Source organism: Ochotona curzoniae, unplaced genomic scaffold (assembly GCF_017591425.1).
Source record: "Ochotona curzoniae isolate NIBS_2020 unplaced genomic scaffold, NIBS_Ocur_1.0 contig_4501, whole genome shotgun sequence".
Taxonomy (NCBI): Eukaryota; Metazoa; Chordata; class Mammalia; order Lagomorpha; family Ochotonidae; genus Ochotona; species Ochotona curzoniae.
In genome coordinates, this window is record NW_024466307.1 from 445,083 (window position 1) to 471,522 (window position 26,440).

Consider the following 26,440-nt stretch of genomic DNA (forward strand, 5'->3'; position numbering starts at 1 on the left):
CCCCTGATTCCCCTGTCAGGGTCCCAGGAAGGCAACTAATACATCACAGCTACCAAAAGCTTTGTGACAAAAGTGCCAGTGGTACTCCTCGTCTTCATCTTTTCAATGTAAAATGATTCCCGTTCCCACCAGCTCTGATGACTGTTCTAGTACAGTGGGTATACACTGGACATATTCCAGTCCTCAGAAATGATGCCAAGAAACAGGCTTCATAAACATGACGGAATCAACAAGCTCAGTAAGATAAAAAATGAAGTTCCTGTTTTAAAAAATTAAGCAAGTTTTACTTAATTTCTTAAATAAAATAATATTAAACTAACTTCTACATATTACAAAGGCTGGTGTAGCTTCAAAGTCTCCTGTAGTCCTGGAAGCCGAGATGCTCCATCAGGGAGGCTGCTGAAGAGTGAAGGCAGAGCAACGGGCCACCTCCCTGGCATGTGGCCCTTCAGTCAACCACTTTGATGGACTGAACGCTGCCCAGGATGTGGGGATGGGTGGGTCTGGTTCCCAGAGGCCGGGAGGCTGAGCTGCTGCCCTCAGGGGGCACAGTCCGTGGGTACTTGGCTGCAGTTGCCTGAGGAATGGTCTGCTAAAAAGAGAAAAGTTGGCTTCATCAATCCCACAAGGTATTGTGCCCTGCCACCCCCCCCACCGTGACAGGATCCAGTGTCCACTCAGGAATGTCCCTCTCCCTGCCCCCATGGCTCGCAAAGGCCAAGGCAACGCAGGTGGGATCAGACCCCATCCCTCGTGCCGTCCAGCTTCCTCCTGAACCCTGTGGTCTGGTTCTTGCTGATGCAGCTCACCCCAGGGTTGACAAAACCCAAGTGGAGGACTCCCCGAAGCAAGGTGCTCCCTTGACATCGGGCACAAGTACAGCCAGATGGCTAGAAACCATGTTTCAGGGTCCGGCACAATAGTGTAATGGTTAAAGTCCTCGCCTTGAACTTGCTGGAATCCCATATAGGTGCCGGTTCTAATCCCGGCAGCCCCACTTCCCAATCAGCTCCCTGCTTGTGCCCTGGGAAAGCAGTCGAGGACGGCCCAAAGCCTTGGGACCCTGCACCTGCGTGGGAGACCTGGAAAAAAGTTCCTAGCTCCTGGCTTTGGATTAGCGCAGCACCGGCCGTTGCGGCCACTCGGGGAGTGAATCATTGGACAGAAGCTCTTCCTCTCTGTTTCTCCTCCTCTCTGTACATCTGCCTTTCCAATAAAATAAATAAATCTTTAAAAAAGAAAAAAGAAACCGTGTTTCAGTGGACACGGTGAAAGCAAGCAGCTGCCCAGAGCCCAGGCCCTCATACTCAGTCGCCCTGTGTGACCTGTTCACGTGCTGTAATGTGCACAGGTGCACTATACACATGACTTGTGACTCAAATGACTGACACGTGCTTACAGGGCCTACTCCACCTGAGGCAGCATCTTAGGAGCAGGGGAGTGTTCGGTCCAGATTTCTACCAGGTTGCTTCATTCAGAAAAGTAATTTAAAAAATATTGCAAGTAAAATTATATCTATTTTGTCAAAGCAGTCACAGTAAGCACTTCAGAAATGAAGAGCCAGTTTTTTAAAAAAACGTGTTGTGGTACAGTGAGTTAAGACAGCACCTGTGACACCAGTGTCCCATATGGTTGGTGGGTTCTAGCCCCAGCAGTTACTTCCCATCTAGCTCCCTGCTAATGTGCCTGGAAAGCAGCGGAAGACGGCCCAAGTGCTTCGAGGCACGGATGAAGCTCCCGGCTGCTGGCTTGGGCGTGAGCCAGGGTTGCACTGCCCAAAGGTGCACATGGATGCTCAGATGGCTGGCAGCTCTCTGGCATAGCCTGAAGGTGCAGGGGTGGCACACCAGATGACATCACCAACAGGGATTGATTTTTCTTCTATAAAATATGAATTCCTACACTGCTACAGAAACAAATTTTCCCATGGTTAAAAATAAACATGCAAGTTTGTGCCTCAGAGATCTACTGCTGTGATCTCCATCTTATAAGCACATAAACACGCAGATACAGGGAAACTGTTTACTGGTAATATTAAACATTTTGTTCACTGTTTTGAGAGGCAGAGTATAAGCGAGCGAGCAGGAGACGAGCTCTCCTTCTACCAGCTCTTGTCCCAGGTGCTGCTTTACCAGGGCTCAGTCAGCACAGACCCGGGACGAGGGAACCCAACTGGGGTCTCCCACCGGGGGCAGAGATCCAAGGACCTGAGCCAGTCACATCTGCTTCCCAGGCGCATTAGTTGGGAGCGGCGGGACTTGAACTCACATGCTTGAATCTAGACATGTGCTCCACAGAGCGTATTGGCTGTTTGTTCTGCCAAATGCCTGCTGGGGATCTATTCCAAAGTCACAAGACAACCATGACACCCGGTGCTGTCCTGTGTCTATGACACTATGTTATGAGCTGACGAATGTCTTTACACATCTCGCTTTCACATTCTCCTTTTCCCAGACAACATAATCTGTATGTGGCCTTCCTGCAGCGTGAGCTCACGCTCAGCCTGCTTGCCCTGCAACATCCACACACTTCCCTTTGCATCACAGGAGTTTCTGCAACCTGAGTTTTTTTTTTAAACTTGAAATATGTTAACAACTACAATGAAGAAAAACAAATGTGATGCTAAAAAACAAACAACCCAAAAGTTAGAAATTATAGAAAATTTCTTTGGTAATCAGATACTTGCTATGTCAGTATCTGGATACAGTTATGGTTTTTTGAATCAACTAAAACATTCATTTCCAGGGAGCTAGCGCTGTGGCACAGGGGCAAAGCTGCTGCCTGCCACATGGAGATCCCACATGGATGCGTGTCCTAGCCCAGGGGAAGGAGTGGAGGCAGCCCACATACTTGGGCCCCTGCTACTGACATGCAGGAGACCAGAATGAAGCTCCTGGATTTGGTTTGGCCCAGCCTGGGGACTGAGGCCACTGATGGTGAGCTGGTGGATGCAAGATCTGAATATCTGTCTCCTTCCCTCATCTTCCCCTTTCTCTCTGCAACTCTTTCAAATAAATACATCAATCTTAAAAATCCACTATGCATCTTGCCCTTCTGAATGTCACTGTCACTGACAGTTCTCACGCTGTTCGGAGGAAATGTCGGAAATCAGTTTCCAACAGGGAACACAAAGCTGCCGGAGATCACGCCATGCCCCGCGTGGTCTCCCTGTGGATTCCATCCATGGGTCTTACCACTGTGACTGGGTGGTGCTTCTCCACGACCACGGAGCTCATGGGCGGAGACACACCCATGATGGCAAGGCTGCTGCTGACTCGGCTCTTGGCGGCAAAGTCACACCTCCCCGTGACCCGGGCTGTGATGGTCCTCCCTGCTTTCTGCTGTGCGGATGTGATGACTCTTGGCACATACTAGAAACGACAAAAAGAGCCCATTGGGGACATTCAGGCAAACTGTGCCCGACTTCCAGTCTACCCTCAGGGAGAAAACACAGTACTTAAAAATTATTCCTTATTCCACCACCTTAATATAGAAAAAATAAAACCCAAGACAAGCAGCACACACACCCAGACCCCTCTACGTCTGAGCATTGGCTTCTGGGGGACAAGCAGCGCACACACACACACACACACACACACACACACACACAGCCCCCACATCAGCGCTGGGGTGCCGGGGACAGCAAACACACACCCAGGCCCCCTATGCCTGAGCACTGGGCTGCCGGGAGTTTGCTGTTCTTAGAGCCAGCTCCAAAGCAGCAGGCTTCCAGGAGGCTGCAGTGTCAAGGCGAGGCCCGTGCATGCTGCACTGGCTTCCGGAAGTGACTGCCTCATGTCCTCACATCCAACCAGCACCAGATTTCAGTGTGGATGTGGTGTCAGTCTGCTGTGCAGGTAAGATCTAAGGGACAGAACTGAGTTCCTGTTTCTGGCTTATCCTTCCTTACCAGGCATCGGTTGCTACAGGCATGTGGGCAGGTGGGAGCTCTTTCTACCTATCTCTCAAGTACAAAATACTTTTTAAAAATTTTATACACTGCTCAGGATTCTTAACAGTTCCTTTAACATATAAAATTAATTAGGGTTTACCCAGTCATGCTGAGAAGCCTTCAGAAAGGGTCATGAGATGCAAGCAAGAATTCTGGTGGGTTGGGAGAGCGGCTCTGGGGGTGACGGAGGCTGCCATCCCGCACTGCCCTGCCAGGAGCCGTCAGCTTTCAAAGGCTATTGTTTCTGTCTGCAGCAACCTGGAGGCTGGCAGGAGCAGCTGGTGGAGACCCGTTCTGGAACCACGTGGGGGCTCTGAGTGATGTGTAAACACTGCCGCTCAGTCAAGGGGAGGGAGAAATCCCAGAAGGTTCCGTTCACACTCTGCTTTACAGAAATGCATCAAGTGTGACTCATGTTGGAAGGATGACTTTGGGGCTGGCAGTGTGGCACAGTGGGGACAGCAAAAGTTCAGACTGCTCCTCTTCCGGTCCAGCTTCCTGCTCACATGCTCAAGGACTTGGGACTCTTCCTCACAGGGGAGACCAGGATGGAGGCCTGCAGCCTGGCCCAGCCCTGAGTGTCACTGTTAGGGAAAACAGCTCTGTCACTCTGCCTCTCAAATAAGCAAATTTTAAAAATGTGTGGTGATCAAATTATTTAACAAATTTAGATGTGTTCATTCACTGCTTCCTAACACATCCAAGTCCCATGGCCATGCATACAGCTGTCCTATCTAAACAAGACAATCTGACCACATCACGATTCCTTGTGTGATCACGGAAGACAAACATGTCTCATCAGGTGGAAGGGCTGGACTTCGGTCTCTTTGAAAGGCATTTACAGACCTAGGAGACAGATCTTCCATCTGCTGGGTCATTCCCCAAGTGGCCCCCATAGCCAGGGCTGGGCCAGGCAGAAGCCAGAAGCCAGGAGCTTCTTCTGGGTCTCCCACATGGGCACAAGGGCCCCAGCATTTGCACTGTCTCCTACTGCTGTCCCAGAGACCACAAGCAGGGAGATGGATTGGAAGTGGAGCAGCCAGGACTCAAACCAGTGCCCATATGGGACGCTGGCACCACAGCCAGAGGCTTAGGCAGCTACACCACAATGTTGGTGTGCCAAGTCTTTCTAAGCCAAAGTTCCCCTATGTATGCTCAGCCTTGTGCACCTTTCACAGAATAAATAGCAAATGGAATGTATCATTTACATAGTAGCTCATTTTTTGTGTTAAAGTGATCATAGATAATTAAATTTTTAGTAGTGGGTGAGCCCAGCGCGGTAGCCTAGTGGCTAAATCCTTGCCTTGCATGTACCAGTACCGGGGTCCGTGCAGTGGGTATGGAGAACACAAAGGTTGTGTGGAGAACTGTTCCCCTACAGGCAAAGCTGCGAGGAATTATCCTTGGAAACACCCACTTCACCACGACGTAAAAAGTCTATGCCAGAGCTTGTGACTGCTTCTGCATAAATAAAGGGGACAGCTTTCTTGCACTGTCCATTGTGATCTTGAAATCATAGTGGTCCATTTGTTTTCCTTTTATGCCTACTCCATGCACCCTTCTTGAGCTCCAGCCAGGATCCCTTCTGGGCATCGGTTCATGTCCTGGCTAATCCACTTCCCATCCAGCCCCCTGCTTGTGGCCTGGGAAAGTAGCTGAGGAAGAACCATAAAGCCTTGGGACCCTGCACCTGTGTGGGAGACCTGGAGGAGGTAGGTTCCTGGCTTTGGATCAGCTCAGCTCTGGCTGTTGCAGCTACCTGGAGAGTGAACCAGCAGACGGAAGATATTTCTGTCTTTCCTTCTCTCTGTAAACCTGACTTTCCAATAAAAATAGATAAATCTTAACAAAAAGTGAGGACTTAGCCACTAGGCTATGGTGCTGAGCCCAGGACTTCATTCTTTTTTTTTTTTAAAGATTTATTTTTATTATTTTTTTCATTGGAAAGGCGGATATACAGAGAGGAGAGACAGAGAGGAAGATCTTCCTCCGAAGCCAGGAGCCTCTTCCGGGTCTCCCACGCGGGTGCAGGTTCCCAAAGCCTTGGGTCGTCCTCGACTGCTTTCCCAGGCCACAGGCAGGGAGCTGGAAGGGAAGCGGGGCTGCCGGGATTAGAACCGGCGCCCATATGGGATCCTGGGCGTGCAAGGCGAGGACCTTTAACCACTTGCACCACCGCGCCGGGCCCTGACTTCATTCTTTTTTATAGCTGAATAATACTCTATTGTGTTTATATGCCAGTTTCCACCCTAATTTGATTCTGCTCAGGTTACTGTGAACAATGCTGCATGTTCATGCCTCTGGGGTGTGTACTAGAAATGGGACTGCTGCAGCCTTTGGCAAGAGCTAGCAGCTCTTGATACATGCAAGTTTCAGGCAGCTGGCATACTACCAGTGACCTCAGGGCACTATGGAGCAGTCACAGCTCGCATGTCTGCCTGTGTGCTGAGACCAAAGCTGGGATGCATGTCTGCTGCAGCAGGGAGGCGCTGCAGGACCACCCAGTGGTGCCTGAGGGCCTGCGTTCTGAGTCCTGACTGCAGCTTCCACATCAGCCGACCCTGGGAGCTGCAGGTGAGGGGCCACCCAGAGAAGAGCTCAGAGCTCCATGCTCCTGGCTTTGGCCTGGCACAGCCCTGTATGTTGGGGGGATTTGAGGAGTAAAGCAGTGGATCGAAGATCTCTTCTTAACTGTTTTATGTGCCTTCAAATAAATTAAAAAATAGAAACATAAAACAAAGATTTAGCAGGCATGAATGTGAGAGCTTGGTTTGCAGCCTGCTCCATCTTCTCTGCCAATGCTGAGTGAAGCAAGCAGGCTCGCAACAGGAGGCTGGGACACAGTTGGTCGAGGACTACCTGCATACAGAACACTTCAAGTACACATTCCAGAACTTGGGAAAATCACTTCCTACTTTGAATTTGAATTGAATTGACAGTAAAGCCTATTCAAGATGGGATGTGTGATAGAAAACACATACTTAAACACACATTAGCCCTCTAAGCCCTTAAAAACACAATTTGATCACCCTTAAACTTAAAGCATTATCAATTCTCTCTCAAATTAAATCTACTGTTCTTGAGTAGTTTGGAAAAGTGCAAAATAAATTTTTTTTTCTTTTCAAAGATTTGAAAAACAGAGACAGCAAGAGAGAGAAAGTGTCTGTCCTGGCTGGTTTCCTCAACAGCCACGGCTAGGGCAGGTGGAAGCCAGGAGCCAGTGGCTGCGCTCTGGTCCCCATGCAGGTACAGAGCCCCAGGACCCATGCTATCTTCTGCTTTCCAGGCATGTTACTAAGAAGCAGCATCCGGGGGCTGCTGTGGTGGCACAGTACGCTAATCTACCAGCATCAGTTTGAATGCGTAGGTTTGAATCCCACTTGGTCCACTTCTGCTCCCACTCCCTCCTAACAGCCTGGGAAAGCAATGCAATATGCGCCCTGCATACATGAGAGAAACTTGGAAGAAGCTCCTGGCTCCTGTGGCCATTTGGGGAATGAATCAGCAGATGGAAGATCTTTCTCTGACTATCCTTCTCTATATAAATCTGCCCCTCAGATAAAAGAAATAGTAAATAAATCTTAAAAAAAAAAGCTGGATCAGAAGTGAGGCAGCCAGGACTTAGGCAGGCACCTCGAAATAGAATGTGGACACAGCAGGTGGCAGTATAACCAGCTGCTCCACAGATGCCTGCCCCCCCGAAATGTTATTTTTACTTAAACTAGTGTGGTAGCACTTCTAGTTTAAACTCTTCATTATCAATTCATTTCGTAGCCACTCCGCACATTAAATATTTGTGGCATGGTCTGCATAGAAAAGTATGTTCTGGGTTCAGTATAGCCACTTTATAGACAAATTTAACTTTTTCCTAACATAGCACTCGCACTGATTGTACCTCTTCTGTTGCAGCGGCAGCAGCGGGTCCTGTGCCAAGAACAGAAACAGGCACATGAGCAGAGGACATGGACGCAGCCCCGGCAGAAGCTGTGGAAATGGCAGAGGAGATGGCAGCGACGCTGGTAGCTCCAGCCACGGCCACTGTTGGGGCCAGCAGCGGTGGCGGTGCCATGGAAGAGGACGCAGCTGAGGGCTCCAGCTGAGCAGGGTGCTCCTTGCCTGGAGCGCCAGGTCCATACTCCTCCTTTTTGTTTCCGGTGCCATCCGTCCCTGCAGAACACAGGTCAGCTCCATGTCAGTCACTGTCAGCCTCAAGCAGTGCATGAGGCACAGCTAAGCTGCGGCCCTAACAAAACGCAGGGGTGTGTGCCACCCCAACACAAGTGGGCAAAGGCTTGCAATAGCCGACCCTTCCATTTCACCTGAGGAAAAGGAGAGGAATGATTTCCTTAGAGAATTAAAAACAATTTTTAGGAGAGTTACTGCCAACGTGTTATGGAAGTTAGGTGTCATGGCTAAGCTAGGATTGCGTGCCTGGGAGCCCCGTCCACATGATGAGTGGTGCACAGGACCCTGCGAGCCAGCGAGCCCACAGGGAACACGGTGTCAGCCAGAGCACGCCAGGGGCCTGTCACAGAGAATTAAGGAGAAATCAGTTTCCTGTTACTCACTGTAACCAGTTTTAATAGTAAAAATAAAATCTATAAACTCTCCTCCAGAGAGAAGATGAAATTCCTCAACCAGAGTGGAGTACACCACACTCCACGGTCGCAGCTCCAGCACTAGTCTGGGCCACGGCATGGGTTCACTCCAAGTTCTGACCGGTTCAGAGAGGGCGCTGTCCGTCTCAACACCCTCACAATATGTGTGGATGCCCTCAAGGCAGGGCCCAGGAATCCCAAAGGGGCAAGTCACTGTACTGTGACCACATTAACTGCGTTACGACAGCTCACTTCTACAGTGGAGAAAGTCAGCCCAGCCGAGTTCTGCTGCCCCAACTCCCACCCAGATGGCAGAGGCTGCAGACACCAACCTGCATCACCTTTGCTCTGAAATATAGTCATTGCTTCCAGGTTCAGTGCACACACTCCTCTCATGAAGGCCTTTTTCATGGAATCTTCAAAGTGTTCTTTTTCTTGCTGCATTCTCACAATCTCAGCTTTTGCATTTTCCAAAGCTCCAGTTAACTAAAATAAGGAATCAAATAAATAAAATAAGATTTGAGACACCAGGAAGAATTCTGATGTAAAAAGCAGGTAGTCCTCAGGTTACCTCAGTCTAGCACTAGTCCTGGGGTTACCTCATCTAGTAGTGGTACTCAGGTTACCTTAGCGTAGCAGCAGTCTGTCCTTCACCCTCCATGTACCTCTCTCCTTATGCATTTTAGATTTATTATTTTTTTGAAAGGCAAAGCAACAACATGGAAACATCTTCTATCTGCTGATTCACTCCCCAGATGAACACGATGGCTGTAGTTGGCCAGGCATCCAGAAGTCCATCTGGGTTTCCCATGTGGTAGCAGGGCCCAACCACTGGGCCATTGTCAGCTGCCTTCCTCATACACTAGCAGGTGGCTGGTAAGAAGTACAGCAGCCGGCACTTGAGTTGCACTGGCACCTGTAAGGGATGCCAGCCCCTCAGTTTGTTTTGTAAGACTTATCCTACCTCCATTGTCTTCGTTTTATAATAGTCTTTTTGAAGACTGCTTAGAAACTTGACAGTTCCTGTGAAAATTTCTGATTGGGATACTAGCCAAAATACACTGCAAGACAAGACAGCCTTGGATCCTTCAGGGCGAGTCAAAGTGCCTGAAACAGGAAGGCATGGCTTAAAAAGTCCATGCAGGGAAACGAGGCAGGCCACTGTTCGGCCAACCAAGCCTACAGGGGCTGCATTTTTTTTGCATGCAATTTTGAACTGCAGAAGCTATTTGTGCTATGAAATTTGTTCTTAACAGTTAGAACTTAATGTTATAATGATATTACTTTTCTTTTTAATATTTTACTGCAAGAGGCCTATTGCATTCTTCATAAATTCTTTGTGTTTTATTTCATTTTAGATGCCAAACTTTTTTCACAAAAACAATTTTATCACTAAACATCAATGAGAGGGCCTGGCAAAATAGCTCGTTGACTAAATCCTCACATTGTAAATGCTAGGACTGCATACGGGCACTGGTTCATGTCCCAGCTGTTTCACTTCCCATCCTGAGAAAGCAGTAGAGGATGGCTCAGTTTTGGGACAATGCATCTGCATGGGAGACCTGGAACAAGCTCTTGGTTCCTGATAGGCTCAGCTCAAACTGTTACAGCCATTTGGGGATTGAACCAGTGGATGGAAGATCTTCCTGTCTCTTCTCTACATAAATCTGATCTACCTTTCCAATAAAAACATACATATTCTTAATTTTTGGAAAGTTAGGTATAGAGAGGAGGAGAGACAGAGAAGATCCTCCATCCAATGATTCACTGTCCAAGTGGCTGCAATGGCCAGAGCTGCCGATCTGAAGCCAGGAGCCTCTTCCAATAGTCTCCCACACGGGTGCAGGGTCCCAAGGCTTTGGACTGTCCTGGACTTTTTTCTCAGGCCACAAGCAGGGAGCTGGATGGGAAGCAGGGCTGCCAGGATTAGAACTGGAGCCCACATGGGATCCTGGTGCATGCAAGGCGAGGATCTTAGCTGCTAGGCTACCACGCCAGGCCCCAATAAAAATAACTCTTAAAAAAATACTAACTAAAAAAAATCCAATGAGAGAATAATTCCAATTTATAAAAAAACCTGCTTAACAGTAATCTTATAAGAATGCAGTTTATCTGTGTTAACCCAAGGATAAACATTTTGCTTACAGTCTTTATTCTTGGCCACAGAGACCAAAAACAGGGAGGCTAAGAATAAAAGTTACAGTGAGTCTGTCTTTGTTTCAACAAGAAATGATCATGCAAAAGTTTACCATGGCCATTTTGGCTTCATAGTCGTTGGAGATCTGGACACACACTTCCTCAGCTCTTGCCTGGCACGCTCGCTCCACCACGTCTTTCCACTTCTTCTGTACCACAGCACGCCAGCCCCTCCACGCCTTCTTCAGCAGGTTCCTCCGGAAGTACTGGTCAGCTAGCTTGCCTTCATAGATCTAGGCAAGAGCGGCCCATCAGCAGCCTACGGGCTGGGAAACGTGTGGACAGGAACGACACACTACCGGGACACACACTTTCACTCAATTCCAAGCTGTTGGAATGCTCCCTTCTGCATGGGAAAAAGGCTGAGAGAGGGTAGGTTCCTGCGCTCTGCCACCCAGGCGGAGGAGATGCTAATGCCAGACTTGTCTGACTCAAAGGCCTATGGTCCTTCTTATCACACCACTGCCCCTAAGCCAATCAACTAATCTGATCAGAGGAGACAAAGAAGTCCTTTGTGACATACAGACTCCAGCAATGTCCTCCCCCGGCAGAGTGGATCCAACCCTTCTCCCTGCTCTGCTCTGTGGTACCTCCCAACCACGCAGGAAGCTACACTGTTTTATCAAAGGAACTTAAAATTCTGAAGACCTAGATTCAATTCTTGACTTCCTTAACTATGCCCCACATGTTCTGGCTGATAATTTACAAAATACATTTTCACATGTTGCGTGACAGATAACTCCAAATTTAGTGTAAGTACTCATTTCAGTATGATTTATGTGGATCTGATTTATTGGGCTTAATAACGAAAACAACAGGAAGTCTTCAAAAGGGAAAAGTTCTATTTCCTAATAAGAGTTTTCTCCTCCAACACCTGGACGTGGCTCGACGAACACACATGGAAGCCACCTGTCCGCTCACACCTACAGGTCTGTCTGTCCTTCATGGGTCTCCATCTTCTGTCCAAGCTTAAATGTATACTATTAACTAAGGATAATTTAAACAAAGCTACACAAACATGACTGCTGAGATTCTCATTCCAAGTCTCTACAACACTTATGCTCTAGGCAGCCTGCAGTGTATCAAGAAGGCAATAGTCTGTTTTAAGGGTTCTGTGGTGGCAGATGGTCTGTGTCTTAGGTACAACCCTTATGCTGACTGCTAACAAATCCTGTGTCTGAGGTACCAGCTCCTCTGAAAGGCGAGTGATCTGAACACAGTTCACTCCGACTGGGGAGAAGCAGACAGACCCTCTCTGACCTCTACAGGAGCTCTGGTAACTGGTTCCCAGCTTCATCTGCTTCCTCTTTTCAAACTTACGTCCTGGGTGGACCTGACATGACCAATGCGCCAGTGGAAGAAGGTTCTCATGACCTCGATGCGCTCCTTCTGCTTGCCCACGGCATGAGACAAGCTGGCAATCACCTGTCAACAACAGTTATTCCAATTAACATGATGGGAACAGCAGCAACTCATTCAGAGATCTTCGCATTGGTCACAACATGCTTCACAGAATGGCTAAGTATCAATTCTCCTGTCACCCAAACAACCTATGATGTTTTAAAGACTTTCATTTTTTAAAAAAATATTTATTTATTTTATTGGGAAGGCAAATATACAGAGCGGAGGAGGAGAGAGAGGAAGATTTTCGGTTTGCTAATTCACGCCCCAAGTAGCCGCAATGGCTGGAGCTGATCTGAAGCACAAGACCAAAATAATGTATACAATCACAAAAAACCATGATCAATGAGCCATGCCCCTACTCCTCTGCTGTGTCACCATGGTACTGCCCATAACACGGACTGGCGGCCAACCCACTCTGTTCAAGGTGCAAATATGAGAGGAAAAGTTAGCACACATTTGAACTACAGACTCAAATTTTCAGAAGTCTAATAGAAAGCAAGAAAAACAGTATTTCCTGTGTGTATTAATGAAATGAAGACCCATGTATTAACACCAGGACCACCAGAGTCAGTGACATCACACTGCTGGTCTCACAGTGAAGAAATCCTGCAGCCGCACCTGTGTTAATCCATCACTTTTGGAATGATCCTCCTGCGCCCAGTGTGGTAGCTTAGTGGCTGAAGTCCTTGTCTTACATGTGCCAGGATTCCATATGGGTACCGGTTCATGTCCTGGCAGCACCACTTCCCATCTAGCTCCTTGCTTGTGCCCCGGGAAAGCAGTCAAGGACGATCCAAAGCTTCGGGACCCTGCACCTGTGTAGGAGACCTGGAAGAAGCTCCAGGCTCTTGGCTTCAGATCGGCCTAGCTCCAGTTTTTGCAGTCACTTGGGGAGTGAACTAGTGGACGGAAGATCTTCCTCTCTGTCTCTCCTCCTCTCTGTATATCTGACTGTCCAATAAAAACAAATCTTTAAAAAAAAAAAAAAAGAAATTACTCTTTCTTACTCTCCTTTATGAACTTAACAATCACTTATTCCTGCAATTTAGTTTTGGCAAGACAGCTGCCACTTGTTAGAGTAAGAAAAAAACACCTCTGGCTATATTCACCAGCTCTGTATTTAATGGGATGTTTAATAGAAGCGTAGCACAGACTGGTATGTTCACATAGAGATAAAGTGCAGTATGTCTCTCTGTGTCCAGACCAAAGATGGACTCCCAGTGAAACAGTTGAAAATATCCTGACAGTAGGATGCTGGACTCTCTGACACTGTCCATGCCTACAATGTTGGGAAACACCTCAAAAACAGCATGATGGACTTATGACTTCACGAAGGACCACCCATTGTAATACTAGAGGGGAAATCAATGGGGGAGGGAGGAAACTTGGGAGGGGGGGACAGGAAATCCCAGAGCCTATGGAACTGTATCATAAAACAATAATAAAAAATAATTTTAAAAAAAGGAAAAAGAAAAAGAACAAGACCTCATCTTTTCTCCCCAGGGAGACCTCGAAGGCCTTCTGCAGCTCCTTCAAATCACGGATCTGGTCATTCAGTTGTTGTACATGGGCTGCTTGTCTTTCCTTCTCCTTTTTCATTTCCATTCGGTGCCAGTCAATAAAGTTAAGTCTCCATTTACTTAGCTCAGAAATAATATTTGTCTGAAAATAAACACAATGTTTGGTTTGCTAATGTGTCCTAAATCTCCAAAAATATTAAGCATTAAAAAAGTTCTGGAATGGGCAATCAGCCTCTGAGCACCAATGAGGACGTGTGCAAGTTCACAACCACCACACTGAGACATCAACCTCCGCCTGTCTTAAGTTTCTCTTAGGAAACCTGTTGTCATTTAGAAAACACCACTGTTTCATTCACAAAGTTCGTCCATCTGCTCCAGGACATGAAAGTTCACGTCAAGATGGACCAGGAAGACAAGTGTGGTTGCCCAACAAATGAAGCCACACATCCTGTATCCAATAAGCTCGAGTCCTGGCCCCTCCACTTCTGGTTCAGCCTCCTGCTCACGCACCGGGAGGTAGCAGGTGCTGGCTCACCTGTGTGCGTCCTACCGTGACTGTGGAAGACCTGGACTAAGTTCCTGGCTTAGCCCTGATGTAGGCATTTGGTGTGAACCAGTGGGTGGAAGATCTTTGTCACTCTGCCTTTCAAATAAATAAGTACATCTTAGTACTTTTTCTCTTTTTTTTTCTTGAATAGGGAACAGGAAAGAGAAACGCAGGATACTCGGCCTGGGCTGGGCTATTAAGGACCAGGAAGCCCTGCCAACACACAGGCAAAGGGCATGAGCAAGCTGGACACGTGGCTCCCCCCAGGCCAGTGGTCCGCCTACAGCCAGGTGCGCAGCCCTCCTACGCCGCTCGAATGTTATACATAATATTCACTCGAAGAGAGGACATTCTGCTTGCGAGGGGCCCACACTTCAGGGGAACTTAGAACTATGATCAAAAGTGTGCAGCCAGTTCCAAGGAAGAAAATGGGAGACACTGTGGCAGAAGATTATTTCTAGAAATATTTCTCCAACTGGGGAGAAATATAAATCCCACAAAATGCACATGATTGTAATTTCTTCATGTTTGTGAACATTCATTGTTTTAAAACTATTTTAGAAAAACCACCATTTTCTACATTCAAAAAAATTTTCATGTATTTGTTTAGTACTAAAGGCAGAGAGACAGAGACAGGAAGCTTGGAGAGATTTTCCATTTGCTGGTTCACCCCTCAAATACTTCCAACAGCAAGGTGTCATGTCCCACGCGGTGGCAGGGACCCAAGGGCTTCAGCCTTCACCTGCTGGCTCCCGTGCTGCCCAGCAGCAGGAAGCTGGACAGAAAGCAGAGGGGCTGGGACTCGCCCCAGCCAGGCGCTCTGACAAAGGCTGTGGGTGTCTGGCCGAATGCCGACTTTCACTGTTCCTAAATGGTAAGCAAGGACGAGGAGGTCAGCAGGGCTTGCACAGTCGCCATGCAGCTGTTTCACTGCTGGACGCCCCCAAGGAACAGAAATTCTGAGCCCAGAGCTGCAGGTCCCGGGACATTCCAGATGGAAACACTCCCAAGTTGGGATCCTGTGTAGAGTCCTCAGGAAGCTTAAGAGCTTCTCACATTCTTAGCTGAGGCCAAGAAACACCTTCCATGAAGAACAGAAGCAACTAGTAGGAAGTCACACGTGGTGGTACCTTCAGGCCTGAGCTCCAGAGGTCAAAGACGTTCTCCACCGTCTGCAGGTTTTCTTCAGAGATGAGGAATTCGCCCACACCCCCATCACGGGCATTTGTGTGGCTGGAGGTTGTTCCTGGGGAGGAAGAATCGCCCAGCAGATGGGAACTGAAGAAGTCCATGACCGGGTGAGAAGGCTTCCTTGGTGACAGTGTGGGCGATGACCCTGGAACACAGGAGAAGGACCTGCTGTGGCACGACAACCACCCCCACATTCCGCATGGCAGCAAATGACTGCTTGCACACCCTGTGCTCCCCGAGTCTCACCCAGATGCCATGGGGGATGAGCCGCACCTCCCCTGCTCCTGAAACCACAATACTGCTGTGCCAACTGTGCTTGCACACAGAGACGGCAGGCAGTGACCAGAGATAAGGCAGCTGGGCAGTCTCCAACACACAGGTATGTCAGGATGCCCCCGCTCTCACTCCTGGCCTGTGTGCACAAGAGCTGTATCTACTCTGACAGCACAAGGCACAAAGGCCAATGTTTCATCAGAGGTTTATGTTGCAGACTTGGGGACAAGAGACGCCCATCACTTCTCACACTGTGAGGTCCTTGAGACCAAGACGGGGTGGGCTGGGGCTTTCCTCTCTTCAAGGATAAACAAAGGAAAATTCAGCATGGGGCTGTCACCCAAAGAGCACAACTCCCAATTCCTCAAAAAGGGGAAGGTCAGCGTTAAAACACACAGCATGAACTTGAGATGGCACTGCTGAGGTTCTCAGTCCCCAGTGAGGAGATGCCTTCTAACATGGGATCCACACCCATCACACTGAGTCACACAGCAAGAAAAGTACTCTCAGCACGCCAGGAAGACGCCTCAGTCTCATATTAGAACTCGCTTCAATTTTTATGTTTCATTTTATGTGAAAGGCAGGGAGAGAGAGAACTTTCATCTACTGTTCACCCTCAAATGCCACCACAGCCAACACTGGGGCAGGATATGCCAGGAGCCTGGAACTTGTTTTGGTTCCCCCATGTGGGCGGTAGAAATCAAAGTACTGGAACCATCACCTGCCTGCCACCTCCTGGGAGTGCCCCAGCAGGAAAGACTCAACCCAGGGCACTTCAAGGGTGGACACAGAGTCCGAGGGGGCATCTCAGTCACCCAGCTGGATGCCTACTCCCTCCAACACTTGCAAATCTATTAACACTTCACTGAATCCTAAAAAACAAGGTGTCACATATTATGACATATTAACTTGTGTTAATTCTACTATTTTTGAATCTTAGGAAATTACCTTAAATATTATCACTTACATTAGCAACAGTAACATTTAAAAATCTTTCCAATAAGTAGTATACTGAAACTGTTGCTCCTCTTACTGCATTAGTCGTAAATAAGCTGCATATTAACGAAAGCGAGCCGAGAAAAGCCATACCATCTGTCTTCGAATGACCTGAAGCATTCAAATCACTTCCTTTTCCAACATCAATCCCCACTTCTCTGATCACAGGATTGTTTCCTGTCAAAAAGAAAAGTTTTGTTAAATTAACCAAACCACTCTTCATTCACTGCATGCACAGAGGAAACAAAAGCCCTGTCCTTGGTCCTTGGAGACAACTGTACAACTGTCATGAGGGCAGCCCCAGGCTGGCCTCTGCCACATCAGGCCTGAGCACGCAGTGCACATCTCCTGAGAGCCTCCTGAGTTCAGGAGAGGGAGGTAGCAGCTTCCACATAACCAAACGCCTCATCCTCAGTGACAGGCAGAGAGTGAATCCCGGGTTACAGCTCTGAACACACTGGACTTCTGAAGGCTCTGGGCCTACAGTTCCTTTTGTGGTCCCAACACAGCTGACCAACGACTGAGTCACAACACACAGCAGTGTCCATAGCACTCCCCAGGGCTGTGACCCACTGGGAGCCCAGCAGTGGTATGCATGCTATGACCATGTCCATGTCTTCAGAGAGGACTGCTGCAGCCGCGCACTTCACAAATACAGAGAGAACAGGCAGAAGAGACTTCCATCCTTCAACCGCTATCACTCTCCCTCAACCCACACCTGTTTGTGTTGGCTCTCGAGCTTGTGCTTGGTGTGGCCCACGACTGGCTCCATCTGACGGGGGAAGACTCGGGCCAAGCTGCAAGTCCAGACACATATGCTAACAAGTACTCCAGGCAGCTTGGAGGGCCCCTGAAGGACTACCTTCTTCCTAGGCATGGGGTCACCTGGGAGTAGGCATGCTGAGGCAACACATTCCACTCAGACTGCACCTTGGCTGTCTGCTCTACCTCTATCACTTCTTCAAGATTTGTATTTTTATTTGAAAGGCAGAGTTACCGAGAGAGAGAACAGACTCCTCCGTGAACTGGTTCACTTCTGCAATGGCTGCCCATAGCCAGGTCTGGGCCAGGCCACAGCCAGGAGGCTGGAACTCTTGTCTGGAGCTCCACAACTGGCACAGGCAGACACTTGGGTTGTCTTTGGCCATTTCCCCAGATGTGACAGCAAGGAGATGGATTGGAAGCAGAGCAGGAGGGGACTGAGTTGATGCCAATGTGAGATGCCCGATGTTATAGGTGGTAGCAGCCCTAGTTTCATTACTTTTCACAAAAAAAGAGGCAAGTGAAGTTCAAATAAAAATTTAGGTGCCTCCCCTGTCAGGGCCAGGAATAATACTGAAATGTGAAAAGTCCGCCTACTGATCTAGAAGTGCCAACAATGGTGGGGGGACAAGCACATCCCCAAACAGCAGCATCACTCAGCCCAGTGGTATCTTCAATTAAGAGCTGTCTCAGGGCCTGACATGCTAGCCCAGTGGCTGAAGTCCTTGCCTTGCATGTGCCAGGATCCCATGTAGGTGCCAGTCTGAGTGGAAGACAGCCTAGGGCCTTGGCACCCTGTACCTGTGTGGGAGACCCGGAAGAAGCTCCTGGCTCCCGGCTTCAGACTGACTCAGCTCCAATCATTGCAGCCACTTGGGGAGTGAACCAGCAGATGGAAGATCTTTCACTCTGTATCTCCAACTTTCCAATACAAATAAAGAAATCTTTAAAAAAAAGAGGTATCTTAAAAGATATACATAACCTTGATGATGAAGAATGCTACTAACTGCCGTAGAAATTCTAGCGTCAGGCACCGCTTCCCCCCGAGGGTGAGACGATGGATATACACCAGGGTCGGCATGTGGATTCACTAGAGTGTAGCGCAGCAGCTCCTCGTACTCCTCCTGCAAGAGGTGGGCGTGAGCACCGTGTCACAGCACCCACACGGGCACAGGAGCTGCATCTGCTGAGCACAGCACAGCACCCACACGCTGCCACATGGCCACGGGAGCCACACCTGCTGAGCACAGCACAGCACAGCACAGCACAGCACAGCACGCAGCCCTCACTCCCACAAACCATTTTTGAGTCAACACAACACACAGTTTTTATTATTCAGATCAGTTTGACTGAACAGGGACAAGCTACTAAAAAGCTACCAAGATGCCCACGGTGGCCAGGCCCCAGTCAAACAAAGGCTAAGAGCCAGCTTCATCCAGGTCCCACATGGGTGTCAGGGCCACATTCCACTGCTTTTCCTAAGCTACTAGCAGGAGGCCAGATTGAAAGTGGAGCAGCTAGGACTTGAACTGGTAACCATATGGAACAATGGTATTGCAGGTATAGCTTAATTCACTGCCCTACAATGCCAGCTCCACCCTGGGGACTTAGTCTGGATTTCAAGCATTATCTCTTGATGAAAAGACAACTTAAGGCTGTCCATTTTAGTACCTTAATTTTATGGTGTGGAAGAACCTGCACAGGCAGAGAAGAAGGGCCCAGGAATGAGGTGGGGGATGGGGGCAAGGAGCCCTCACTAGTCAGTCTCAGGCTGCCTTCATCCCAGGAAATGGTCAGAGTTTCCCAAACCTTCCCAATTTCTGCATGTACAAATTCTGTTAAAAGAGCTTTTATTTCATAAAGTATTTCCCTAAAGCTTTTCTCAAAATGCAATGTCGGTCACTTACTCTGGATACACCATGTAGTCTTTTCTCTGTTACGTGATGTCACTATAAACCTTATGATTTGCCCCAGGAATCTGAACCCACACTCCTGCTGATGGAACTTTCCGAAGAGAGCAAAGTGAAGCACTCCACATACAGGGTGTCTCCATGGCTGCTGTGGCTGCTTGCCGGTCCACCTGCCCCAGCCAGGAGCTGGCCCTTGCGGTGGGTCCTGGCAAGCGGCACACCAGGGAGCCAGGGGAGCTATGGAGCCTTTGACAACGGGATAATCTGCATTAAAAGTGAAAGCAGAAGTATTTCCATCCTCCTCCCTGGTGCCTGTGGAAGCCTCTGCACAAAGGAAGTTACAACAGAGATTCCTAACCTGAAAGGACCCATCTGGAATGGAGTCAGTGAGCAGAGAAGTCCTTCCCTCCCATTTCCCCTTGCTCAGATGAAGGCCCCACTCAGGACGCGCTTCCTACCTGAAGGTCTGTGGAGACAGAACTGGCAGGGTCCGAGTTACCCTGTGTCACCGCGAATGCACGTTTGTCCTCATCAGATGACATTGTGCTCAAACTCTAGGAAGCAATGCAAGTTGATCAGCTTTTCCTTCGACTTATCTAAAGGAAAATGCTCAGGCAGCAACCAACCGGCACCATCCCTGCCGGCAAAGCCCTGGACCAGGTGGGAGAAGGCAGAGGCGCCACTGCAAAGGCAGCAGGCTAACCCCTGCAACATCCCCTTCCTCGGAATAGCGTTTTAAGAGGAAGAAGCTTTACAACAACGACACACATCCAGATACCTGCCCGGAAGAACTGCTAGCAGACAGTAAAAGCACGTTTACGTGTCTGGCGGCAGCAGGGGCGCCTACGCCCAGCACTTGTCTTCACGGGCTCTTCCTGACAAACACGGCCCTCGGACCTGGTGCAAGGTGAAGGCACCGCGCAGGGGGCAGGGCCGGCGGCCCGGGGCCTGTGGGCAGCAGGTGGCCGCCTGGGGCCACGCGGGGTCGCCTGGGAGATTGTTGTGCCGGCCGGGAGGCAGCTGAGGAGGCGTGTCCGTGGGCGGTTAGAGCCGAGGGGACATCAAGGGGGCTCGGAGGGCCAAAGGAAGTCGCAGCGAGAGTACTTCCGGCCCCCTAAAAGCCGTGCCGGCGGGGTCTGCTCACGCCGCACAGGGACCCTGGGACACCGCGGGCTCGGGCGTCTGAGGTGCTGGACACGGGCAGGCCGCTCCGGGCGGGCAGGGTCGGCGCACCCCCGGCGCACAGCCTCCGGACCCTCGCTCCCGCGCTGGGGCGCACGCCGCCGCCCGGACCCCGACCCCACGCCGGCCGCTCACCGTTCTCACCGCCGAGCACACCCACGACAGCTGCGGGCAGCAGCGTCCGCCCCGGGAACCTGCCCCTAACTGTCGCGGAAGCCCGCGGGGCACCCACAGCCGGTAGCCGGAAGCCGGAGTTCTCTCGGTCCCGCCTCCTGCGCGGCCGTCCCGAAGGGCGGGACCTCGGGGAGCCCCGCCCAGAGCCCGGGACGGGTGTGCGCGTGCTCAGCGTCGGGCGGCGAGGGGCGGTGCCGGTGGGCGCGCCTTCGCGGAGCCCCGCCCCCCCGAGGTGGTTCAGCGAAGTTGGGGGTGGTGCCGGTGGGCGGGTCCTCGTGAGCCCCGCCCCTTAGGGGCCTGTCTACGCGGCCTCTGCGTCGGCGGCGGCTCCGCTGTCCCGCGGGGCGGGCTTGGAGGCTCCGCTCTCGGCGGGTTTGCGGGGCGGCAGCTGCGGGCGAGTTGGGGTCAGGCCCCCGTGGGCGAAGTGTCGCAGGCGGGAGACTCTGAGCTCTTCTTTCAGCGCTTCCCCGTGGCCGGAGCACTTGAAGGCACTTCTTTGGAAGCAGTCTGCGCCCTTACCAACTCGTAATAGCCGATTTCCAGCGCGGACTCCTCCGAACCATGTCCACGGGCGTCACGACCGGAACCTGCGCTGTGGGCAAGGCGTTTGCGGGCTCGAGGGAAATGGTGAGCAAAGTCGACGAAAACATGGGCGTCAGGACTCCGGTGCGTGGAGTGAGGAGTGAGCGAGGGGGACGCGGGGCAGGACGGGGCGGGACGGGGCGTGAGGGGGCTCCGTGTGAGGCGGGACGGGGCTCCGTGTGAGGCGTGAGGGGGACGCGGGGCAGGACGGAGCAGGACGGGGCTCCGTGTGAGGCGTGAGGGGGACGCGGGGCAGGACGGAGCGGGACGGGGCTCCGTGTGAGGCGTGAGGGGGACGCGGGGCAGGACGGAGCGGGACGGGGCTCCGTGTGAGGCGTGAGGGGGACGCGGGGCAGGACGGGGCTCCGTGTGAGGCGTGAGGGGGACGCGGGGCAGGACGGGGCGGGACGGGGCTCCGTGTGAGGCGTGAGGGGGACGCGGGGCAGGACGGGGCGGGACGGGGCTCCGTGTGAGGCGTGAGGAGGACGCGGGGCAGGACGGGGCGGGACGGGGCTCCGTGTGAGGCGTGAGGGGGACGCGGGGCAGGACGGGGCTCCGTGTGAGGCGTGAGGGGGACGCGGGGCAGGACGGGGCTCCGTGTGAGGCGTGAGGGGGATGCGGGGCAGGACGGGGCTCCGTGTGAGGCGTGAGGGGGACGCGGGGCAGGACGGGGCGGGACGGGGCTCCGTGTGAGGCGTGAGGGGGATGCGGGGCAGGACGGGGCTCCGTGTGAGGCGTGAGGGGGACGCGGGGCAGGACGGAGCGGGACGGGGCTCCGTGTGAGGCGTGAGGAGGACGCGGGGCAGGACGGGGCGGGACGGGGCTCCGTGTGAGGCGTGAGGGGGACGCGGGGCAGGACGGGGCTCCGTGTGAGGCGTGAGGAGGACGCGGGGCAGGACGGGGCGGGACGGGGCTCCGTGTGAGGCGAGAGGAGGAAGGATGTGCTGGACTGTGAGGAGCTAACTCGGCTGTGCTGTCCGGGAGGTCAGTTGTGTGTGTGTGTTCCGTAGCAGGTGCAGTGTGTGTCCTATGGGCAGGTGCACGCCTTGGCATGGGAGGTGGCCCGGCTCTGGTGCACCCCCTCCGTGTGTTCTGTGGGAGCGATGGCCGAGCCTGCAGCAGTTGCCTGGATGATAAGTTGGTGCCCGGAGAGCCTCGGTGAGAGGGGCATGGAGGGTGCTGCTCAGTGCACCACCTCCCACCTGCGGGCCTGGGTTCAAGTTGCCTTCCTGGCAGGTGTTCACCTGGCAGGTGGCAGGTGAGGACTGAGGATGTGGGTCCTTGCCGTCCCTGAGGGAGGTGCTGCTGGCTTTAGTCTAACTGGGTATTTAGGGAGTGAACCAGTGGGTAGGAGAGTAAATGCCACCTCTGTTGCTCTGCTTTTTTGTTTAATTAATTTTTTAATTGGAAAGTCAGATTTATGGAGAGAAGGGACAGAGAAAAAGGTCTCTCATCCACATTCACTCCCCAAGCAGCTGCAACAGCCAGAGCTGAGCCAGTCCGAAGCCAGGAACCAGGAGCTTCCTCCAGGTCTCCCACGCAGGTACAGGGTTCCAAGACTTTGGGCTGTCCTTGACTGCTTTTCCAGGCCACAAGCAGGGAGCTGGATAGGAAGCAGGGCCACTGGTATTAGAACCGGTGTCCATATGGGATCCTGGCACATGGAAGGCAAGGACTTACGCCACTAGGCTACTGCGTCCGGCCCTGTTGCTCTGCTTTTTAAAGAAAATAAGTAAAAGTTTAAAAAGTGGTGGCAGCTGAGACTGGGTAAAGAGGAGGTGTCTGAGTCTGCAGGACCTGCTGTGGTTTGAGATTGCATTTCAATTTCAGTGGCATGATTTTAGATATCCGTTACTTAACTAGCCACCTTTAAATGATCCAAAAATATCCCTGGACCGTGTCATGTGCTCAACGTTTAAACTCTGTTAGACCTGGTATACACTCCAGAAGACTAGGGAAAACACACCAAGAACATATTATATGGAATCAAGATTGCAGAATGTCCAGACTGCAATGAAAATAGTAACACCCCAGCTGAAGGTGCTGGAGGGTGAGGGTTACCAGGTTATCTGGGCATGTTTCTAAAATGCTTTAATGTGAACAGCCGTTCACCACGTGATCTGTACTAACTATGAATGATATGCTAAATATAATGTAAGCTATTAAACTGTATAATTTTATTAACACAATTGTGGAACATATTTTTGAGTGTTTTGTTTTTTATTACCTTGATTGTGTGTTAACAATAATTTGAAAGGCGGAGAGACCAATATTGGTTCCCTCTAGAAATATGAGAGCCAGGAGCTAGAACGCAGGGATCCCACACAAGCCACTTCAGGCATCACTGCCACAGTGCGCGTTAACTGGGGGCTGGAATCCAGAGTGGAGACAGGCACTTCAATGTGAAATGCAGCTGTCCCAGGCAGCACTTTTAGTTTGAGGTGAAACAGGTTTGAGGATGACCACCGTCAGGGTAACGGTATCATTTAGAACTCATTTTCAAGGAAAGCAACATTTAGTTATTTGTGTTATTTAGCAAATATTTGCTTCCTAATAAGATCCGAAGGGAGGGACCATGGCATTACATCTTCCTAAATACTTTAATAATAATAAAGCCAGACCCATGAAGTAGGACTCTTGTTGAAACTAGAGCTTTGAGTTTGTATCCAATTCTCTGGCCCCAGGGTGGAGGATGGGGAGGCTCCACCCTTCAGCAAGGCCTGTGTCCAGGGGCCTGCGGGGTGGGGTCGGGGGCCTGAATGTGCTTGTGGTTGGGTGTTTGTGGTTCCTAGTATGTGCCACATACTTCACTCAGGCACAGGTTTCTACTGACAGATGGCCATTGTGTGCATTCTGCCTTTTGCTGCTGGGTGCCCCAGGTAGGGGCAGTGCCTCCCCACTTCCTGTTACTTCATAAAAATCCTCACACGTTGAAACCTTCAATACAAGTTGGACGAGTGCCGCCCATCTGTGTTTGCTGTGGACTGAGAGCTTCCTCTTCATTCCTGCTCTGTGCCTCCCTATCCCCATGACATCCCTGAAGTTTGGTCCAGCCACGCCAGGTGGCAGTGTAACACATGCCTACAGGCCACTGAGGCTGGTGAGAAAAAACAACACCACCTACAGAAAAATTAGCGCATGACAGTGCAACATACAGAGGAGCCCTGAGTTTAATCTTGTGAGTTCAGTCAAAGACTTAATACTGCTGCTGACACAAATCAAACAAGTCCTAGTCTTGGCACTCAGCAGTCTTGGCACCCTGGCAGATGAGGGGCAGTAGCCTGGGCAGAGTGATCAAACTGTCCTACCTATCAAAAGTCTACATGGACCTGGGTTTCAAGATACAGTGTTTTTTGAGTAATAAAATGGCTGAATTTTGTTGCAGGTGAATGATTGTGAAGTATTTTTTTTTTAATCTGTATGAGTAAACACCATAGTGTCTTAAGGTTGGGATTCCAGTCAAAAGAACTTGCCTTTGTGCTTCCAGAAATAGGCTGCTGGCTTTTGCAGGTCACTCCCATTTCTGAGCTGCACTCTCCATGTGGGCCAGGAGCCAGGGCCTGCTGTGGCTATTTGCAGCTGCCCAGCATCCTAAACACCTCTTCATGTCTGGGGAAATATGCATTCCCAGGCTGAACTAGGAGCCTCCTGTCCCAGCTTTCCTTGCAACAGGGGTTGTGTGGATGCACCTGAGAGTGAGCCATCTGCGCCCTCTGGCAGGGGTGGCAGCAGTGGTCCAGCCCCCTCAGGAGCCGCATGGCAGTGTTTTTGGCCGCTGCTCCCCGGTGTCACCGTGGCCATCCATTGAAGCAGAACTATTAAAACAGAAAGGAAAATAGACAAACACACATGTGTCACAGTGGTGAGTAGGGGTGATGGAAGAGATGGGGTGAGAGAGTAATGAGGTAATGGGGTGAGGGAGGTGATGAGATAAGAATGGTGGAGGAGGTGGAGGTGAAGAAGTGATGGAGGTGTTGAGGTTGTGGTGGAGAGCAGCAACCTCTGAATACAGCTGAATTACTCTGTGTTAAGAGCTGTTCAGTGGCCAGATGGAGACTTAGGAGGAATGAAGAGGCCTCTCTTCTAGGCTCCGGGTCAGCCTGAAGGAGGGTCCACTGCACTTTCAACTTGGAATCTGTGCAAACTAAGGCTGGAAGGACCCTCTGTTAGTGGCTTTAAGTGCCACAGTTGCTATCAAAAGTCAGTGTGGGGGCTGCTGGTGTGTGTGCACACATGCTCATGTGTGTATGTGTGCACATGTGTGTGTATATATGTGCATGTATATGCGTGAGTGTGTATGTATGTGTAAGTGTGTGCATGTGCACAAATGCGCATGTATGTGTATGCATATGAATGTGTGTATGTATGTGTGCACATGTGTATGTATGTGTTTGTACATGTGTGTGCATATCCACCCATGAGTCCATAGGCGAGAATACTTGCACAGAAAATGAGTGTAATGAAACTATGCATGGATTTCCAATGTTTTCACATTAAAATAAACTTTTTAAAAAAGATTTATTTATTTATTGCAAAGTCAGATATACAGAGAGGAGGAGAGACAGAGAGGAAGATCTTCCGTCCAATGATTCACTCCCCGAGTGGCCACAGTGGCTGGTGCTGCGCCAATCCAAAGCCAGGATCCAGGAACTTCTTCCAGGTCTCCCACACGGGTGCAGGCTCCCAAGGCTTTGGGCCGTCCTCGACTGCTTTCCCAGGCCACAAGCAGGGAGCTGGAAGGGAAGAGGAGTTGCTGGGATTAGAATCGGCGCCCATATGGGATCCCAGCGTGTTCAAGGCGAGGACTTTAGCTGCTAGGCCACGCCGCCTGGCCCTAAAATAAACTTCTAATTCCATGTTGCCACAGGCCTTTTGATGTTCTCTTCTCCCATTAGTGGTGGGTGGGTACATGGGGAGCTCTGATGGCTGTGGTGGAGATGAGGGTGGACAGGACAGGGCACAAAGCTCTGAAGCTGGGACATCCTTCTTGCTGACAGTGTGTGAGCAAGGGCAGGGCGCAGCTGGGAACCTGCTGCTCTCGGCCGTACATGCAGATGAGGATAGAGAGGTGAATGGGCCAAGAGTTTATGCAGAGGGAACCACTGTGGGATGGTGCTGTTCTGCTGCTGAATATGTTTTGATCCGGAATTGAC

At 50.7% G+C, this 26,440-nt stretch overlaps 2 protein-coding genes across 3 annotated transcripts in view; one reads left to right on the top strand and one right to left on the bottom strand.

The window, feature by feature from the left end:
* Window positions 1–143: 143 nt before the first annotated feature.
* Window positions 144–20,763, bottom strand: POC5 (POC5 centriolar protein). Of its 2 annotated transcripts, none has more exons than XM_040985933.1 (12): window positions 20,667–20,763; window positions 19,808–20,224; window positions 18,422–18,563; window positions 16,771–16,854; window positions 15,348–15,553; window positions 13,636–13,812; window positions 12,067–12,171; window positions 10,800–10,979; window positions 8,883–9,036; window positions 7,839–8,119; window positions 3,195–3,371; window positions 144–592 (listed from the first exon to the last, which is right to left on the bottom strand). In XM_040985933.1, exons 2-12 carry the CDS (start codon window positions 19,889–19,891, stop codon window positions 449–451), a joined length of 1,734 nt encoding a protein of 577 aa, XP_040841867.1. In that variant the 5' UTR covers window positions 19,892–20,224; window positions 20,667–20,763; the 3' UTR covers window positions 144–448. The 2 variants fall into 2 exon arrangements, with proteins under 2 accessions (XP_040841867.1, XP_040841866.1); XM_040985932.1 differs by having other exon boundaries at window positions 7,848–8,119; window positions 19,808–19,903; window positions 20,667–20,759.
* Window positions 20,764–21,065: 302 nt separating this feature from the next.
* SV2C (synaptic vesicle glycoprotein 2C) overlaps window positions 21,066–26,440 on the top strand; it is a 79,631-nt gene continuing 74,256 nt past the window's right edge. The window contains exon 1 of the mRNA XM_040985936.1: window positions 21,066–21,332. The gene's annotated coding sequence lies outside the window, so the exon portion shown is untranslated. The remainder of the gene's footprint in view (window positions 21,333–26,440) is intronic.

Coding starts and splice junctions, on each gene's coding strand:
- POC5 (XM_040985933.1), bottom strand. CDS start 19,891: ATGTCATCTGATGAGGACAAACGTGCATTCGCGGTGACACAGGGTAAC. Junction 13,813..15,347: donor TCTGGAGCTCAGGCCTGAAG/GTACCACCACGT, acceptor GTTTATTTTCAG/ACAAATATTATTTCTGAGCT. Junction 593..3,194: donor AGCACCACCCAGTCACAGTG/GTAAGACCCATG, acceptor TTCTCTTTTTAG/CAGACCATTCCTCAGGCAAC.